The sequence below is a fragment of the Myotis yumanensis genome, unplaced genomic scaffold (assembly GCF_028538775.1).
Source record: "Myotis yumanensis isolate MYYU_CA2020_CCGP unplaced genomic scaffold, mMyoYum1.0.hap1 SCAF_8, whole genome shotgun sequence".
Taxonomy (NCBI): Eukaryota; Metazoa; Chordata; class Mammalia; order Chiroptera; family Vespertilionidae; genus Myotis; species Myotis yumanensis.
Genome location: NW_027223759.1, coordinates 75,452,347 through 75,473,492, shown reverse-complemented (window position 1 = coordinate 75,473,492; position 21,146 = coordinate 75,452,347). Strand labels below are relative to the sequence as shown.

General features: G+C 42.1%; 1 protein-coding gene across 1 annotated transcript in view; it reads left to right on the top strand.

The window, feature by feature from the left end:
- The window catches only part of R3HDM1 (R3H domain containing 1), a 120,629-nt gene that overhangs the window by 78,383 nt on the left and 21,100 nt on the right, over nucleotides 1-21,146 (top strand). Inside the window, 2 exon segments of the mRNA XM_070423079.1 lie at nucleotides 1,487-1,641; nucleotides 10,205-10,356. Coding sequence (XP_070279180.1) covers nucleotides 1,487-1,641; nucleotides 10,205-10,356 — 307 coding nt within the window.

The window sequence follows — 21,146 nt, the reverse complement described above, 5'->3', positions numbered from 1 at the left end:
ATTTAATCTTTGAGCAGAATCATCAAGGCTTCTGGGGAACTATAGTCATGCTGTTGTCTACTACTTAAGGTGGGGTCTTTGCCATTTCTGTTGCTGTAGGGATTAACAAGGATGAAAATGTAAACTGATATTTATAAGATAGCAAAATATATTAGTGGTGTTGTCAGAGAAATCATTTCACTGACCTTCAGTTATGGAAGTGTTTATAGGCAATGTCATAGTTTGGTTCATCTTTGTAGAAATTTTTAAATACCCTTAAACTAGAAGGTTAGTTATTTATTTTTATCTGGTTTCCTTTTTTAAAAAAATATATTTTTATTGATTTCAGAGAGGAAGGGAGAGGGAGAGAGAGATAGAAACATCAATGATGGAGAGAATCATTGATTGGCTGCCTCCTGCATGCCTCACACTGGGGATCAAGCCCACAACCTGGGCATATGCCCTGGCCAGGAATCAAACCATGACTTCCTGGTTCATAGGTCGACATTCAACCACTGAGCCACACCAGCTGGACCCTTTTTTTTTTTTTTACCAGGATTTGTTGTAGCTTTTAATAATGTATATAAGTCTTAAACTAATTGGTTTACATAAGGAATCTTCTTAGGTTCAGGAGACAAAAAATACAATTCATATTCACTACTCAAAACTTATTTCAGATTCTTATTTAAATAACTGATAAATTCAGTCGATAAAAGTAAATTTATAGTCTTAACTGACTACTTCAGTTACCAACAGGGTAGAGAAGTATTGTCCTTTTTTGTTTGATTTGTGACTTCTGGTAGATTAATCTCATTGAGCATCTGTTTCTCTGTCTAGTGAACTTAATACAATAAAGAAATAATCTTTTTTAAAAATTGCTAAATGACTCCATTTTCCTTGTGCCCTTGACACATTCCTAATTTTAGGATTTATATCTTAGTGTGATTTTTTTTAAAAAAAAAAAACATACAAACATTCTGTAAAAGTGGCCCCCTTCCTTCTTTTTTTGGCCCCCAGAAATGCCAGCTTCATGGGCATGCAGCTACACGGGGCCCATGCTTAAAGCAATGTTCTATTACCAATACGAAAACCTCAATTTTTTAGCAAGGTGCCCTACTTTTTTTTTTTTTTGCACTGGCCCCACAAATTATGTAGCTACTCCTGGTCCCCAGAAACTAGTTGTAATAATATTTTAATACATACTAAATAGTAATTGTCTGTATAATCCAAGTCTGTAACCCTATAAATTTCTATAGCTACAAAGAGAATCTTTGTACACAAATTTCATTAGAATGTATTTTAAGGGAGAAAAAAAATGTAGCTGACTTGGGTTACCTACATAGTAAATCTTTTCAATGTTAGCTCTCATAATAGAAGGTTGTTTGAAATTTGTTGTTTAGAACAAAATTCTATCATTTTAGAACACAAATTACTTGCTTAAAGTACAAAAACACCCTACTAGATTAAATAAATTCAAAACAGGATTTAACTCATTGTGTCATTACAGGTTATCAAGTTATGCCCAACCAGCAGCAAAACTACCAAGGAATAGTTGGAATTCAGCAACCCCAGAGTCAGAGCCTAGTTGGTGGCCAACCCAACAGCATAGGAAATCAGATTCAAGGAGTGGTCATCCCCTACCCTTCAGTGCCATCATATCAGGTACGTTATCACTCACCTCCTTTGGGTAGAGGTGATTTTGAATAAATAAAATGTATAGCTATGATGTGTTGTCTCTCTTCTTTTAATATGGGATTAAAAGGTTATCTAGTGTTCTGTAATACATAACTTTATAGTCTTTTATTAGTCATAGCAGTTTTGTTTTATCCTCATTTTATTTTTTTATTCATTTGCTTCATTAATATTTAGGGAAAAATATTGAGCTACTTTGATATTGACAAGTAAATTTTGCCTGGCATTAACTATGTTTCTTACTACCTAAGTATATAAGCAAGTATCTTACTCTATAATTCAGCCTCTTGAGGGAAGTGGAATGGGAGGGAAAATAGCAATGGTAATAGGTATTTGAAACGGTGAAATGGAGTACAGGCTATCAGTGCTTATAGAATAAAGGAGATTGTGCAATTGCCCATGCTGGAACTGATTTTTCCCCCCACCTCAACCCCAAAAGAAATTACATGTATTAAAAATGACATGGATTTCAATTTATAGTTCTAAAGTAGAAATACCGATTGTTTCATGAATAAGTCATATTTTTTAATACAATGTGCCACATTTTCAGAAATGTGTTTTACCTCCCTTCTTCTTTCTGGAATGACTTGCAAGTGGGTTTGTTTTATTACCTCACTAGAGGCCTGGTGCACGGATTCGTGCACTGGTGGGGTCCCTTGGCCTGCACCCTCTTGCAATACAGGACCCCTGGGAGGGTTGTCATACTGCCGGTTTTGGCCTATATGTGACAGGGTACGAAACCAGCAGTCCGACATCCCCTGAGGCATGTAGTAGTGTGCAAAGTGGCAGGTGGCCAGGTGCCGCACCACTCCCACTCATTGCAGCGCCACTGCCACTCAGTAGCACATTGCCACAGAGGCGGGAGAGGCTTGTGCTGCTGCAGCAGTGCTCACCAGCCATGAGCCCAGTGTCCAGCACCCATCAGTCAGCTGAGCGACACTCCTGCTGTGGGAGCGCACTGACCACCAGGGGGCAGCTCCTGCATTGAGCGTCTGCCCCCTGTGGTCAAAGCCTGTCATAGCAATCAGTCGTTTGGTCACTTAGGCTTTTATATATATAGACTAGAGGCCCGGTGCACAAAATTTGTGCGCGGGGGGGGGGGGGGGGGGGCGGGTCCCCCAGCCTGGCCTGTGCCCTCTAGCAGTCTGGGACCCCTCCGGAGATAACGACCTGCTGGCTTAGGCCTGCTCCCGGGTGGCAGAGGGCAGGCCCAATTCCTAAGTGCATCCCCTGGTCAGGCTCAGAGCAGGGCCGATTGGGGAGTTGGGGCGCCGCCCCGTCATGCACAGAGCAGGGCGGATCAGGAGGTTGCGATGCCACCCCTAGTCACGCTCAGGGTAGGGCCGATTGGGGGGTTGGGGCACCACCCCCTGTCACACTCAAGGCAGGGTCGATGGGGAGGTTGCGGCGCCACGCCCTGTCACGCACAGAGCAGGGCGGATCAGGGGGTTGGGGCGCTGCACCCTGTCACTCACAGAGCAGGGCCAGTCAGGGGGTTGGGATGCTGCCCCCTGTCACTCACAGAGCAGGGCCAATCAGGGGGTTGGGGCGCTGCCCCCTGTCATGCACAGAGTAGGGCCGATCAGGGAGTTGGGGCGCTGCCCCCTGTCACGCACAGAGCAGGGCCCATCAGGGGTGTTGGGGCTCTGTACCCTGTCACGCACAGAGCAGGACCCATCAGGGGGTTGAGGAGCTCTCCGCTGTCACTCACAGAGTAGGGCCGATAGGGGAGTTGGGGCGCCACCCCCTGTCACACACAGAGCAGGGTGGATCAGGGGGTTTGGGCGCTGCCCCCTGTCACGCTGATCCCGGTGCCGGGAGGCATATTACCCTTTTACTATATAGAATAGAGGCCTGGTGCATGGGTAGGGGCCGGCTGGTTTGCCCTGAAGGGTGTCCTGGATCAGGGTGGGGGTCCCCACTGGGGTGCCTGGCCAGTCTGGGTGAGGGGCTGAGGGCTGTTTTCCCGAAGCGAGTGACTGAAGCTTCCAGCCACTCCTTGTTTTCTTTTTTTTTTTTTTTAATTCTGGGCCAGCTTTAGCTCTGAGGCCTCGCTGCTGAAAATATGGATACAATGTTGCTAAAGCCCAGCTGACTGAAAGCCGGTTTCTGGGGTTTTGTTTATCTTCTATGTTTGCAACATAGTACATAGTTGCTTAGAATTGTAGCTCAGAGGCCGGCAGCACAGGCAGGGAACGTTGGAGTCCTCCTTCACTGCAGCAATCAAGCCTCCCTGCTCGCTTCAGTGCCTGGCTGCCAGCCGCCATCTTGGCTGACAGCTAATTTGCATATACTCACTGATTAGCCAATGAAAAGGGTAGCGGTCGTATGCTAATTACCATGTTTCTCTTTTATTAGTGTAGATGGTTTTCTGTAACTGAATCTAATGTTAAGAAATCCAAAGATCATTTTCATTCATCTCCCCAAGGTAAAACCAATCTAGTTGGGAAGATAAATGTACACGTATGTTATCTAAACATAATTAAATTTTTGATAGTATTCAGACTGGTAACTGAATGAATCATGAAATACAACCATGAACAAATTAGGGACTTAATACAGAAGTCTTCTGGGAAGATATAAACCTTAACTTATCTCTTAAAATAACAGGCATAAATTGGTGAGGAAGACATTCTGGGAATAGGGAAGTATATGAGCAAAGGTGCTAGCATATTCCATTTAATTCCAGAAAGTCAAAATTGAAATTAAAATGTAAAATGTGGCCTAACCGGTTTGGTCCAGTGGATAAAGCGTTGGCCTGCAGACTGAAAGGTCCCAGGTTTGATTGCAGTCAAGGGCATGTACCTTGCTTGCGGGCACATCCCCAGTAGGAGGTGTGCAGGAGGCATCTGATCGATGTTTCTCTCTCATCGATGTTTCTAACTCTCCCTCTCCCTTCCTCTCTGTAAAAAATCAATAAATATATTAAAAAAATAAAATGTAAAATGTGGAATTTTCAAGGATGTCTAGTCTTGAAGCCACCTAATTATAGAAGGCAATTAAGGAAAAGGAAAAAAATACATTATGAAACTAGATTTTTTTAAATATTTTTATTGGTTTTAGAGAGAGAGAGAGAGAGAAACATTGATGTGAGAAACATCAATCAGTTGCCTCCTGCACGTACCCCAACTGGATTCAAACCCGCAACCTGGGCATGTGCCCTGACCCAGAATCAAACAGGCGACCTTTTGGTACACGGAATGATTGATGTTCAACCAACTGAGCCACACCAGCCAGGACATGAAAGTAAATTTTACATCTTTCTTTTCTCATATTTTGCATGCTTTTTATTTTGTGTCCTCCATGCATGAGCCTAGGTTCATCAGACTTCCCATCTTCTACTTTCTTCATACAGTCTATAGCAGTGATGGCGACCTATGACACGCATGTCAAAGGTGACACACAAACTCATTTTTTTGGTTGATTTTTCTTTGTTAAGTGGCATTTAAATATATAAAATAAATATCAAAAATATAAGTCTTTGTTTTACTGTGGTTGCAAATATCAAAAAATTTCTATATGTGACATGGCACCAGAGTTAAGTTAGAGTTTTTCAAAATGCTGACACGCTGAGCTCAAAAGGTTCGCCATCACTGGTCTATAGGATCAGTACTAAGGAACTCTCCCTTCTCAAGAACCCTGGTCATGCTACCTAATCCAGTACGTTGAGCATCTATTAGACAAGATGCCCAGGCATCAGATAAGATTTGCTCTTGGCCTTAGTGGCTCACAGTCTAGTGTAAGATATATAATTTTTATTTGTTTTTACTTTTTGTTAATCCTCACCCAAGGAAATTTTTTTCCATTGGTATTTAGAGAAAGTGGAAAGGAGAGGGAGAGACAGAGAGAGAGAAACATCAATGTGAGAGAGACACATCGATTGGTTACCTCCCACACAACCCCAACCTACCTGGGGATCGAGCCTGCAACCCTTCAGTCCATGGGCTGATGCTCTGACCATTGAACAAAACTGGCCAGGAATGTAATTTTTAAATAAAGTATAACCACTTTTATAAAATGGAGCTAGATATTAAAAATGCTTCAGAGCTAAGGTATTCCTATAGCATACTTTTTTTACAAGGTATAAATAATTTCCCCATGGTACTTCATGTAATCCTTACACTGGATGAATGATTATGAGAAGTATTTTACTCTGATGAGCAATGAATGACAGCCTCTTTATACTTCCTCCTACATTTGATAGATAAGCTGGATGGTGATAAACTGTTGCCTAAAAAATAAGCCAGAAAATCTTCTGTCCTCAGTAGAGTGTATTCTGTGGCTGTACATGCTCAAGAACTGTTCCCTCTTTCTCTTTTGGTACTTCATTTTTCTTTTTTACCACTAGCTACAGCAAGCATGTCAAACTCACAGCCAGCGTGCCGCATGCCTTGTTTAAGTTTGACATGCTTGAGCTATAGATTCTATAGTTTAAATCATGTAGATTGAGCTGTATCATTCTTCCTAAATCTACCCTGTATATGTATTAACTTAGATACAACCAGAAATAATCTATATAATAAAAGCCTAAGCGACCTGTACAGCAGAACGACCAGTCCCTATGATGCACACTGACCACCAGGGGGCAGACGCTCAACACAGGAGCTGCCCCCTGATAGTAGTGTGCTCCCACAGAGGGAGCACCGCTCAGCCAGAAGCCAGGCTCATGGCTGGCACCTGGCAAGCTCAGCTGCGGTGGCGGGAGCCTCTCCCACCTCTGCTAAGGTGCAGCAAGCTGAGCAGTAAGGAGCAGCGAGCAAGTGGGCAATAAGAGGCGAGGGGTCCCAGACTGCGAGAGGGCGCAGGCCGGGCTGAGGGAACCCAACCCCTCCACCCCGCCCCCACCCAGTGCACAAATTTCATGCACCAGGCTTCTAGTAATCTCAGAATGTTCACACTGCCTCCGTAGACAAAAAGACGGAAATAATATTGTGTTATACAGAGTTGGATATTCACACTAGTAACTTTCTCATTACAATGATTGAGCCAAATTGAAAGTAATTAAGAGATTACTGTGTATTTTGAGAGGACCAGTTACATTTAGAAACATGCTGTATAGGCCAGACTTGGAAGTTAATCATGAACTTATAAATCACAGAGCCCAAGTATAGAGAATAGCACATACTGAGGCTCTGAGTTACTTGGACAAGTTACTTATCCTCTACTTCCCTATCTATAAAACAAGGATGATAAAAGTATCTTACTAGGGTTGTTAGAAAGATTTGATGTGCCCAGCCAGTGTGGCTCAGTGGTTGAGTGTCTACCCAGGAACCAAGAGATCACAGTTCGATTCTAGGTCAGGGCACATACCCAGGTTGCAGGCTTGATCCCCAGAAGGGCATGTGCAGGAGGGAGCCAATCAATGTTTCCATCTCTATCCCTCTCCCTTCCTCTCTCTCTAAAAATCAAAAAAAGGGGGGGGGGGGAGGGGAGACATCGTAATACTTTCAGTAATAAAGAATTTAAATTAAAAAATAAAATAACTAGAAATTTTAAAAAAGAAAAAGGAAAGATCCACTGTTCACCAAATGCCTACTGTGCTAGAACCTGTAAATGGATATTATAATAAAGACTAGAGGCCCGGTGCACAAAAATTTGTGCACTCGGGGGGGAGAGGGGGTCCCTCAGCCCTGCCTGTGCCCTCTCGCAGTCTGGGACCCCTTAGGAGATAATGACCTGCTGGCTTAGGCCTGCTCCTGGGTGGCAGAGGGCAGGCCCAATCCCTAGGTGCAGCCCCTGGTCGGGCTCAGAGCAGGGCCGATTGGGGAGTTGGGGCGCCCCCCCCCCCCCATCATGCACAGAGCAGGGCGGATGGGGAGGTTGCGATGCCACCCCTAGTCACGCTCAGGGTAGGGCCGATTGGGGGGTTGGGGCACCGCCCTCTGTCACACTCAAGACAGGGTCGATAGGGAAGTTGCGGTGCCACCCCCTGCCACGCACAGAGCAGGGCCGATCAAGGGGTTGGGGCACTGCCCCCTGTCACACACAGAGCAGGGACCATCAGGGGAGTTGGGGCTCCGTACCCTGTCACACACAGAGCAGGGCCGATCAGGGGGTTGGGGTGCTGCCCCCTGTCATGCACAGAGCAGGGACCATCAGGGGGGTTGGGAGCTCCCCCCTGTCATGCACAGAGCAGGGCCGATCAGGGGGTTGGGGAGCTGCCCCCTGTCACACACAGAGCAGGGCAAATCAGGGGGTTGAGGAGCTCCCCCCTGTCACGCACAGAGGAGGGCCAATAGGGGAGCTGGGGCACCGCCCCCTGTCACATACAGAGCAGGGCCCCTGGGGGGGGGGGGGGGGGTTGAGGCGCCACACCCTGTCACACTCAGGGCAGGGCCGATGGGGAGGTATGGCTCTACCCCGTCCCACACAGAGCAGGGCCCGTGGGGGGGTTGGGGCGCCGCCACTGTCACGCACAGAGCCGCAGGGCAATCAGGGGGTTGGGGTGCCGCCCTCTATCACCCACAGAGCAGGGCCGATCAGGGGGTTGGGGCGCTGCCCCCTGTCACACACAGAGCAGGACTGATCAGGGGGTTGGGGCGCTGCCCCCTGCCACACACAGAGCCGCAGGGCAATCGGGGTTTGGGCGTTGCCCCTTGTCATGCTGATCCCGGTGCTGGGAGGCCTCTCGGCTCCGCTGATCCCGCCCGGCAGGGTCACAGATCCGGGTCCCAGACCGCAGACAGCCTTGCCTGCTGCCTGCCTTCAGTATGCAAATTAGCCGCCATCTTGTTGCTTCAGGGTGGGGGTCCCCACTGGGGTGCCTGGCCAGTCTGGGTGAGGGGCTGAGGGCCGTTTTCAGGCTGGCGGGCGACTGAAGCTCCAAACCTCTCCTTTTTTTCTTTTTTTTTTATTCTGGCATTTATTTACCTTCTATGGCTGTCACTGGAGCTGAGAGCCGGCTTTCTCTCTGAGGCTCGGCTGAAAGCAGGTTTCTGGCCTTTGTTTTCTGTATTCGAAACAATGTTGCGACTCCAGCTCTGAGATCCCGGCTGACTGACAGGAGGTTTCTGGAGTTTTGTTTATCTTCTATAAATGTTACAGTGTTTCCAACTGAAACTCAGAGACCGGCGGGGAACGTTGGAGTCCACAGCAAGCAAGCCTCCTGTTAGCTTCCAGCTGCCTGGCTGCCGGCCACCATCTTGGCTGACAGTTAATTTGCATAAGGATATGCTGATTAGCCAATGGGAAGGGTAGCAGTCGTACGCCAATTACCATGTTTCTCTTTTATTAGTGTAGATAATACCTCCCATGAGATGAAGGTGGCATCCTTTTTTTTTCCAGATAAGTGACCGGGAACTCAGAATAGTAAAGCTGCTTGCCCAGTGTCACATAGATAGCAAAGTGGTGAAGCTGGTATCACATCCAGATATGTTAAGCTTCAAGGCTCATACTCCTTCTGATCCACAGGGTATCTCACTGTTGCCCTACCTGAGTTTTACTCAGCTCTACTTGAAGTGAACTGTATTACTCTTTCTATTTCAAATGGTCATCCTTATTTGGAAACAGCTTATTTTTTAAAATAACTTTTACTTAGGGACATGAGTCTTATCTTTTTTAAAAAATCTAATGCATCTAGTCTACTGTACAATTGAGAAATGCTAGTGAAAAACAATAGCTGGTGAAAAAAACCATAGAAATAAAGTGGTAGTGTTATGGCTAACTTATCAGGACAGCCTGTTAACAGTTTTAGCTTATCCCTTAACTAGTCATACAGTAAAACCTCAATATAACAGATTAATTCGGGCAACGGGGTATCTGTTAAAGCTGAAAGTCCATTATGTAATAAAGTAGGTTTTCCAAATGTATATGTTAAAAAGTTGACAAGTTAATTTACCTGTTTTATGTAAACACATTTGTTTAATTAAAATTAAGTATGTATGAAAATTTCACAGAGAAGTTTTCCATTTGTATTACTGTAATTTTAAATTCCTACTGAATAGGTCTAGTAAATGTATGAATTCACCAGTCATCTTGAATTAAAAAATGCACACGGCTGGGGGTGTGGCTTAGCTAAGTGCACATTGGAACATCAGCCAGCATGCGTTAAAACTGCTGCAGAAAGTCATGCCAGGCGACAACAGAACCAATTACCTCGAGTGATGTGGTGTGATCACATGTTAATAATTCCATGAACATTGTTTACGAGCAGTGTTACTTTTGGATATAAATATGTAGACTATAGTTGTAGATATATAATGGTTATATTGGCAAAATTACTACAGCGCTTTTCCCAGCATATGGCCTATTCGCTAAAATTTGTTAAAAATAATATTGAATTAATAACACAAAAAAATAATATGTTAATTTAATTATGAGCAAATCTTGGTTAAGGCCATTTTTAAATTAACAGGGTATTAATTTCCACATATAACATATGGATCCGAAATTTTGTTTGTTTAATTGAAGTCCATAAATCAAGGTCCACAAAATCACGGGTTTACTGTACTTGAAAATTTTATGAAGCTAGAGACATTAACATTTGCAAGAGTTTGAAGAACCTTTTCCCTTTAAATTGTCTTTTAAATTTTAGGTTTCACTGCCTCAAGGTTCTCAAGGAATTGCCCATCAGACTTATCAACAGCCTGTTATTTTCCCTAATCAATCTAATCAAGGATCTATGCCCACAACAGGAATTCCAGTTTACTATAGTGTCATTCCACCTGGCCAACAAAATAATTTAAGGTGAGTATGACTAAGAAACGTAATCCTATAGCTTCTCGTTTTTTATCATGATTTTGGTCTGTTGCTAATTTTAAAGTTGCCTCAGGGCATTACCTGAGATCATTCTCTAATGTAGAATATAAAACATGTGATACACAATAGGGGGAAAAGGAGACATATGTAATACTTTAAACAATAAAGAATTTAAAGTAATAATAACAAATAAATAAACTTAAAAATGTTTAAAAAGAATAACTATGATACAATCTATTTTTCTAATATTTCTTTTAGTCTCCTTTTACTTACCCAAGAGGAATAAAATAGTTGGCCATAGACCTTGGACTTTAGAGCATTTGGTTGTCAATATTTAAGGATTTCATAGGAGTTTGATGAGAATAGGTTTCCTTTGTAAAACATCAGCAGCAAAATATCATACTGAAATTTTTGAGGCTCTGGGAAGCTCATTTTTTATCAGTAAGGGGAGAGAGAGTATATAAAAAAAGCAAATGATAGTAGCTCTGCATTAAAGCAAGTCATGAATTATTCCATTAGCTACTTCAGCTTAGAAGAACAGAAGCTTCTCTGATAAACTTAATGTGTTAAAAATAGTAATTTTCCTTTGAATTGGGTACCTGTAGTTTTTGTTCAGAGTGTATTACAGTCCTTCATTTATTCTCAAGACATCCCTATGGGGTTGGCAGAGGGGCCTCAGTGCTCTTATAAGAAAGGGTCTTTAGTTATAATTGCTGACAAGAGGTTGCCACTCAGTTATGTTTACAGGTGGTATTTATGGATAAAGAAGGGATTGACATACTTGCCTCAGTGAATCTGCTGGGAAATGGGACTTGGCTCTCATTTTATTTGTTGTCAGAAACACACACAGACGCTCCTGTGTTGAGCGTCTGCCCCCTGGTGGTCAGTGTGCATCATAGGGACTGGTCGTTCTGCTGTACAGGTCGCTTAGGCTTTTATTATATAGACTAGAGGCCTGGTGCACAAAAATTTGTGCACTCGGGGGGAGGGAGGGGCCCCTCAGCCCAACCTGTGCCCTCTCGCAGTCTGGGACCACTCGGGAGATAACGACCTGCTGGCTTAGGCCTGCTCCCGGGTGCCAGCTTATGTTTGTTTATTTTACCACACTGTACTTACAACTGCATGCCTGGTTGGTTGTAGTGCCACACTCCACACACGGCCCATCCCCCGAGGAATTCGCATGGCTCTGGCTGCCACAGGTTAAGGAGGCCTGGCCCATAGTGGAAGCTTAGTGAATCCATACTAAATTAAAACACTTCTTTAATGACAAAGGCCAACCTTGCACATAATCAGTTCTCAGTTATGTACCATATTATTGGCCTTAATATTATTTTGTTTCTGTAACTCTGTATACTTTTTGAATTTTTTATTAGAATTTTTTATCACTGAATTATGTCTGTTGACACAAGTGAAGTAGTCAATGTAAAGATATGTAAAAGGAAAGCTAACTATCATGTTCCCACTCTGGTCACCAGTGCTCACAAGCTATTATGCATTGTTTGTATTGGCCTGCTCAAACATATGCGCATAAAAATATATTTATATGTATTGGAATTGGTTGATAGATTCTAATGAAATAAACATTATCTTGCATTTTCCCTTATTAATATATCATGAATATCAGATGAATAAGTATTAGTCTAAAACATTCTGTTATGCTTTTTTTGTGGTCTTTTTTTCCCATCTGATTTCTTTACAAACATAATTTTACATAAATGAGATTATGTCATACAGGCAGTTTTTTGTTGTCTAACTCTCTCCTTCCCCCTATCCTTTCCACTTGAATCATTTCCCACACACACTCAGTCTGGCTAACCCATGTTTCTATGCTGGTCTGTGTCCTTTTTCACTTTTCTCTTTGCACCTATTTATATACTAACAGATGTGGGAATGAAAACATGAGCAAAATTAATTAGCACAGGCACATGAAATAGAGTTTATAATTTTACATATAAATTAGACTAAATCTTTTTTTTAATTGATCTCAGAGAGGAAGGAAGAGGGAGAGAAAGAAATATCAATGATGAGAGAGAATCACTGATCAGCCGCCTCCTGCATGCCCCCCACTGAAGATTGAGCCCACAACCTGGGAATGTGCCCTTGACCGGAATCGAACCTGGGACCCCCTCAGTCCACAGGCGAATGCTCTATCCATTGAGCCAAACCAGCTAGGGCTAAAACTTTTTTTTAAATATATTTTTATTGATTTCAGAGAGGAAGAGAGAGAGAGAAACATCAATGATGAGAGGGAACCATCGATTGGCTGCCTCCTGTACATTGGACTGAGCCCGCAACCCAGGCATGTGCCCTTGACCAGAATCGAACCTGGGACCCTTCGGTCCACAGGCTGATGCTCCATCCACTGAGCCAAACCAGCCAGGCTAAAACTCTTTTAAATGTGGTTGGTTGTATTTATGTATATGGTATCTATATCTACATATATAAAAGGCTAAGCAACTGTCCAGCCAGTAGGTATGACATGCACTGACCACCAGTGGGCAAACGTTCAACGCAGGAGCTGCCGAGCAACAGCAACTTTGCAGAGTGCCCTCTCACACTCTGGGACCCCTCGGGGGATGTTGGAGAGCCAGTTTAGGTCCGATCCCTGCAGGTCAGGCCGAAGGATCCCACCTGCTGGAGGGACACACACACACACACACACACACACACACACACACACACACACAAACGTGCGCGCGCGCTCACTCTGCAGAGTGCCTTTGAGCCACAGTGCAGCCAGCTGGGGAGGGACTGTGGGAGGTTGGCTCCAGAGGGAGGTTGGCTCCAAGATGTGTCAGGCCTTTCTCACCCAGTCCTACCCCACCAGCCACCTTCTAATTAATTTCCTTTCGGTGTGCACAAATCCATTCACTGGGCCACTAGTTTGTATGTAATGAGAGAGTTTAATCCATTTATGATTAGTATTTAGTAGTTTAGTATTACAGCTGGTACAGTAGATTTTTTTTCTGCCAGCTTATGTTTGTTTATTTTACCACACTGTACTTACAACTGCATGCCTGGTTGGTTGTAGTGCCATTTTATCAGAAGCCCAAATCTATGATATACATATTCCTTGAGGCTCTTCATCATGGAATCTCACTAATCTGATAATATCAGGGCATGAGATGGTCTTTTTCTGATAAATTGTTCTTTCTCATAGGGAGTCTCTGTTCCCTGCTTTCCTAAGGTATTGGTCATAATTTCTTGTTTCTTTGCATCTCTTGTAATAATATATTGTAGTAACTCTGGGTATCTTCTATTGTTTGCTTGTGTGTTTATTTATAGTGAGTGACTGGGTTATTTTAGTGACATCTATTTAATTCCCCCTTTCACTCCCCACTCCCCCACCTCCAGGGTTCAGCCTCTGATGCTGTTCTCAAGCAGGGAAAGCTTTGGGTATTCTCATAGTAATCCTGGGATGACGGTGGTTTTGGCAGGACTCTGTTCCTTTCTTCCTTGGTAACACCCAACTGTTAAACTCCACTGACTGCCAGCTGATTACTCTGTTGTTTTCAACAATGCCTGATTCATAAATTGCTCTACAATATATTCCAATTAAAATATGGCTCCTGTGAAGGAAAAATTTCTGGAGTCAGTGTTTGATTTTTATTCTGACCTCAGGAAGGCTCTGTCCAGCTCTTTTTTTACCTGGTTTCCTCCTTCAAACCAGCAGGCCTAAATTTAGCCTGAATCTTGAATCACCTCCCAATTGTCTACTACATTCTGTACTATTCTTTTTTTTCTTTTTAAGATTAGTAATTTTTTTATTGATTTTAGAGAGAGGAAGGAAGAGGGATGAAGAGATGGAAACATCAATGAGAGAGAAACATCTATTGGCTGCCTCCTAAATGCCCCCCATGAGGGATCAAGGCCGAAACCTAGGCATGTGCCCTGACCAGGAGTCAAACCAGGGACCTTTTGGCTCATGTGCCAATACTCAATCACTGAGTCACACCAGCCAGGTCAACCTGTGCTGTTCTTGAGATTACCCTAGGCTTCAAATTCTTCCCTCTCTGTTGGAATTGAAGTCAGTTCTTTTGAGAAGACATTAGGTGCTATCTGTTTTATGACATGTTTTCTCCCCAGAAAATTTCTGGGCCAGGTATCTGGAGCTGGGACTGTGCACAGTGGTAGGCTTCTCTCCAAGTGGCAACATCCTTTATGATCTGAGCACTTGAAGAGTGAGGGACCACAGCCTAGGATCCTCAGCTTGCCTTTCCTGACATGGAATCACCAGTTCAAGAGCTGGGGCAAAAGTGATCATGCCTTGCCCTGGCTGGTGTGGCTCAGTGGCAGAGCATCAGTCTGCGCACTGAAGGGTCTTGGGTTAGATTCCCAGTCAAGGGCACGTACCTGGGTTGTGGGTTCATTCCCCTGTTGGGACACATTTTTTATACACACACACACACACACACATACATACATACATACATACATATACCAACCAATCGATGTGTTTCTCTCTCCCCACTCCCCTCCATTCCTCCCTTTCACTCTCTCTAAAAATCAATGGAAAAAATATCCTCAGGTGAAGATTAACAACAACAAAAAAGTGATCAGGTCAGGGCCCCAGTATTCGCAGTATGTCATATCTCAGTATGTCAATAGACCTTGTTTCCTAAGTAGGAGTTGGGGGAAAATGAGTTCCCATCTATCAACTTCAACAACAGGTACCTGGAGGCAGGAGAACAAAGCTGACATATTACTTCTCCTAGAAAGAAAGCCCTTTGTGTGCTGTGGGAGAGGGAGCTCTGTGTTCCTGGCTACAAGTTGTCTGGAGTAGACTATACGTTAATGAAGCTGGGCAGGGACCAGAGGAAGCATCTTGGTTCAAATATAAGACCCACATTTCTAATCATGTTTTTAAAGGTGTTCTTATTTAAAGGTGTTCATCCTGTGGTCCATTTTCAGGGGCTTTAAGTAGTTGCATTTTTGTAGTTTTCACTAGTGTCAGTGGGGTGCAGGTTAACAGAACTCCTGCTGTTATGCCAGATGTCATTCTGTAATAGGTGAAATTTTAATTCAAAAAAATGAAATTATAGTATTATGGCGTCCTGTCTTTTGAAATTATACATAAAAGATTTGTCGAAGCTGTTGGGGGAATTGGATGCCTGTTCTTAGTCGTATAAGGAGTGTCCTCATTGCCAAGGCATTTTTATGGCCTCACTCAGGAAGCGACTTAATAAGTAGCTAAGTTGTTTCCAAAAGAGCAGCTTAGGATCAACTATACTGGAGAGATGTTTTCCACCACTTCAGTGCACTACTGAAGTTATATATCCAACAGACCCACTGACAACTGCTTTTGATGTTAACTGGTTCATTCTACTGTGTCAGTCAGAATATGGCCCCTCTCAAAATCCAGCATTCTCCCAGGAGCACCAGGGATAACATTGTGGTTGAATGTGTTTAGTAGCTGCCCTGCCCTTGCTAGTGTGGTTAGTGGTTAGGGCATTGTCCCTCACAACAAAGGGTCCCAGGTCCTATTCCCGGTCAAGGGCATTTACCTAGGTTGCAGGTTCGACCCCTGACCCTGGTCATGGTGCCTGTGGGAGGCAACCAGTTGAGGTGTGTCTCTCAAATTCTCTATCTCCCTCTCCTTCTCCCTCTCCCTCATTCCCTTCCCTCCCTCCTTTTCATTCTCTAAAAAAATCAATGGAAAAAATATCCTGAGGTAAGGATTAACAAGTAATAAAAAATAATAGCTGCCTTTACAGTTCTCAAGCCAAAGGCATCTTTTATGTGAAATGTGTAGTATAGACCCTTGGGTCTCACACAAGTGCTTAACAAATACAAAGATCATTTTTAGGGAAAATGTGAACTCTTACTACAGGTACTTCTTCATTCTACCTATTATCTAATAGGAGATTATCCTCTCTTAGGCAAGATTTCCACCCAGCCCCTCAGGTCCCTAGTAAAATATGAATTGTGTCTTATATCTTGTTTCAAAGGACTAGATTCCTTTATGATTAACTATTTGCTTTAAATTCAGCATAATTATAGAATACAATTAGGATATGTCTGTAGTCTAGCACCTGCCAAAGGCTTAAATGCTTTCTTCCTTTATCATTCTGGCAAAGTTGTAGAATCCTCTGGGTCCACCATTTTATCTTGGCTGTCAGGAAACAGAGATCCATTGGAGTTCTCAGTAAAAGCAACAATCTTGTCCCACGTGTCCCAACTCCTTTGTGTTTTGTTAAATATTTTTCTGGTTTTAAGTTTATTCAGTTTTTTTAAATATTTCACATTTTGGTATAGGTGAATAGTAAATATTTCTATAAATTTGAGCATTTAACTGGAAAGCCCAGAAAAATGGGCCATTTGCATTTAAGGGAAAAATCCAAAAATTTTCCAATAAAAGTTTCATTTGACATTAATTTCATTAATTGAATATATAGTTTGATCAAATTCTAAATAGTTGAAAATTTATTTATATTGTCCTAAATAGATATCCTTATCACAAAAATTTTCAATGTAGAAATCACCTTGATTTGCAAAAAGCTTATAAGGCAGAAAGCTAGTATATTCTTCGCAAGACATTCTTCCCTGGCTGAGCATCTGACCCTCAAATTAAATGAAGGTTTATATTGCAGAAAATCAGTATAGCTCTCCTCACCACACTCCCTGGCATCTGTTAAAGATTTCTGAAGGAGATTCAGATTATTAGTTAAAATTAAATCGCTGATACAACATTTAAAAGTAACTTTTCAGGCAGTTGTCATAGAATATTTTTAGTGTTTATTTTTTTATAATTACAAAATATATGCATGCCTTTTTGAAAAAAAATGTTAAAAAGTATAAATTATCAAGAATAAAAAAAAAGAATCAGTCATAGTTCCATAACCCTAAATTGACTACTGTTTTCATATTCAGATTTTTCTCTTAGTCTTTTTTCTTTTCATATATAATTTTAACATAGTTGAGATTCTATTGGATATATTTTATTCATTTGATACAGTGTTTTCCCGTGTCATTAAAATTTTCTTTGTAAATATAGCTTTTAATTAAATATGCAAGAATTTATTTAGCCTGTTATAGACATGTATCACATATCCTTTTTTTTTTTTTACTTTATTGATTCATCTTCAGTACAACTTGAATTTCTTCCATGGCATAGTCTTTAGAGGGTAATTAACAAGTTAAAGATATGGTGTTGTTGGGGTTTGTTTGTTTGTTTTTCTGCCCAGCTGGTGTGGTTCAGTGGTTGAGTGCCAACCCATGAACCAGGAGATCACGGTTCGGTTCCCAGTCACAGCACATGCCTCGGTTGCAGGCTCAGTCCCCAATAGGAAGCTTGCAGAAGGCAGCTGATCAGTGATTCTCCTCATTGATGTTTCTACCTCATTCTCCCTCTTCCTTCTCTCTGAAGTCAATAAAAACATTTTTTCTAATTTTTTTCTTTCAATGTTATTTTGTTGTTTTTGTTTGTTTGTTTGTTTTAATATATTCGTATTGATTTCAGAGAGGAAGGGGGAGGGAAGGAGATAAAAACATCGATGATGAGAGAGAATCATGATTGGCTGCCTCCTGCGTGCCCCAGGCATGTGCCCTTGACCAGAATCGAACCTGGGACTCTGCAGTCCACAGGCCAGCGCTCTAAACACTGAGCCAAACCAGCTAGTGCCCAATGTTATTTTGTATTGGTTTCAGGTGTACAGCTTAGTCATTAAACAGTCATATACTTTTTTTTTTTTAATATATTTTATTGATTTTTTACAGAGAGGAAGGGAGAGATATAGAGAGTTAGAAACATTGATGAGAGAGAAACATCGACCAGCTGCCTCCTGCACATCTCCCACTGGGGATGTGCCCGCAACCCAGGTACATGCCCCTGACCGGAACCGAACCCGGGACCCCTCAGTCCGCAGGCCGACGCTCTATCCACTGAGCCAAACCGGTTTAAGCAAGTCATATACTTTACATAGTGTTTCTCTTGATATTTCCAGTACCCCAGCTGATAACATACATAGTCATCACAATATTATTGACTATATTCCTTATGCTTTACTTACATCTCCATGACTATTTTGTAGCTACCAATTGTGCTTCTTTTTTTTTTTTTTTTTTTTAATATATTTTATTGATTTTTTACAGAGAGGAAGGGAGAGGGATAGAGAGTTAGAAACATCGATGAGAGAGAAACATCGATCAGCTGCCTCCTGCACATCCCCCACCGGGGATGTGCCCGCAACCCAGGTACATGCCCCTGACCGGAATCGAACCCGGGACCCCTCAGTCCGCAGGCCGACGCTCTATCCACTGAGCCAAACCGGTTTCGGCACCAATTGTGCTTCTTAATCCCTTCCCTCTTCTACCCATCCTAAACCCCCCTCCCCTCTGACAACCAGCAGTTCTCTCTGTGTGTCTGAGTCTGTTTCCGTTTTGTTCATTTATTTTGTTCTTTAGATTTCACATATAAGTGAAATATGGTGTTTGTGTTATTTGAGTTGGGTGAGTTATTTATTGAGCATAGTACTATCCTCTAGGTGCATCCATGCTATTGTAAATAGTAAGATTTCATTCTATTTTATGAGCAAGTAATATTCCATTGTATATATGTACCACAGCTTTTTTATTCACTCATCTATTGATGGGCACTTGGGTTGCTTCCAAGATATAACTGCTTTTTAAGGTCCTTGGTACCTTTTGATAAAATCTTCCTTTGACTTACAATCCCAGTGGCTACTGACTCGTTTTCCTTTTTTTTTTTTAATGGCTTTTTATTTTTTTAATTGATTTTGGAGAGAGGGAGAGAGAGACAGAATCATCAATGATGAGAGAGAATCATTGATCAGCTGCCTCCTGCATGCCCCCCACTGGGGAGTCGAGCCCACAACCCGGGCATGTGCCCTTGACCAGAATTGAACCCAGAACCCTTCAGTCCGCAGGCTCTATCCACTGAGCCAAACCAGCTAGGGCTACTGACTCATCTTTATTGTTTTTATAAATGGTGACATATCTCATTTAAATTTGGTTCTTTGATTATTAATGAAGTTGTATATTTTTTTATTTGTATTTTGAATTACTTGCCAAGTCTTTTTATCATAGTTTGGCAAGACAGGTGATATTCATGAGAGAACTGACAGTCAAATAAATGTTCAAAGTCATACAAAATAAGTGGAGTTTGAACTCAAACCTGTACTGCCTTCTGACACCCAAATCCTTGGTCCTTACCACTAGGTCAAGTATTTAATATCAAAAGTCATTAAAATAGATAGGAACGCGCCCTAACCGGTTTGGCTCAGCGGATAGAGCGTCGGCCTGTGGACTCAAGGGTCCCAGGTTCGATTCCGGTCAGGGGCATGTACCTTGGTTGCGGGCACATCCCCAGTAGGGGGTGTGCAGGAGGCAGCTGATCGATGTTTCTTCCATCAGATGTTTCTGACTCTCTATCCCTCTCCCTTCCTCTCTGTAAAAAATCAATAAAATATATTTAAAAAAAAAAAATAGATAGGAACGCAACATAACTTAAATTTGCAAGTTACTAATAAATATATCTTAATACCAAGTATTAATTTTTACTCATACTATGGCATGTCAGATAATTACAATGATCTAATCAAAGTGGCATCGATACTGCCCCATAAAAGGCCATTTTTAAGCATTCATAAATGGTTATATTTTTTTTAATTTTTTGCACTTTGGTAAACTGCAGTAGGCTTCGGATTAGGTTTCTGATTTTAAAAATATGTAATGTGTTTATCATTTTTTCCATCATGTCTTTAATTCCAAAATACAGTAAAAATGAAGAAATAAATGACTGGAGCAAAGGGGAATTCTACCTGTGAATTATCATAGAAGATTATAGGTGAACATTGTAGAAAACCCAAAAGAAGAACTTGTTGGATATTTATGTCATTTGTCAGTCTCCATTGATCGCAAGTATGTCAAACATGCGGCCCATCAGCCACAAATTTGACATGGTTGCTGTAGGGGTATTTTGCAGCAATTTGATTGGCTTTTCCATACACTGAGAAGAAACTCCTAAAAAGTATGGCAAAATATTTGTTGTAAGTGGCAAGACTCATTTTTGTTGCTGTGACGTTTAATACCTTTGAAAATTGTTATTAATTTGTTTTAATTTACACATTCATATGTTTGAAGTCAGTACTTTTTAAAAAAATACATTTTTTTTTTAAATTTCAGAGAAGAAGGGAGATAGAAATAGAAACATCAATGGTGAGAGAATCATTGATCAGCTGTCCCCTGCACACACCCCCACCAGGGATTGAGCCAGCAACCCAGGCATGTGCCCTGACCAGGAACTGAACCAGCGACCTCCTGGTTCATGGGTCAACATTCAACCACTGAGCCATACAGGCCGGGCTAAGTCAGTACTTTTCAGGAAGTTTCAAACCAAATAGGTCATGAGACTGATATTTTATTTTCCTATTCAATGGTAGAATATGAACTTTAAGGATTAGGCCTGGTATTTTTTAATATATTTTTATTGATTTCAGAGAGGAAGGGAGAGGGAGAGAGAGATAGAAACATCAGTGATAAGAGAGAATCAGTGATCTACCACCGAGCGCACGACCCTGGTTATGTGCCCTGACCTCGAATGGAACTGTGACCTCCTGGTTCATAGGTTGATACTCAACCACTGAGCCACACCAGCTAGGTCTGGTGTTTTACTTTAAGAAGTCCCCTTCTTTCTATTTCTATCTTGTCTTACAAAGGAGAAATTTTTGAAGTCGCTCCCTTATGTGAATATTATATATTTGTGGTTTTCCATTTGTTGGTTTTGTTAATCCTCACCCAATGATATTTTTCCCATTGAT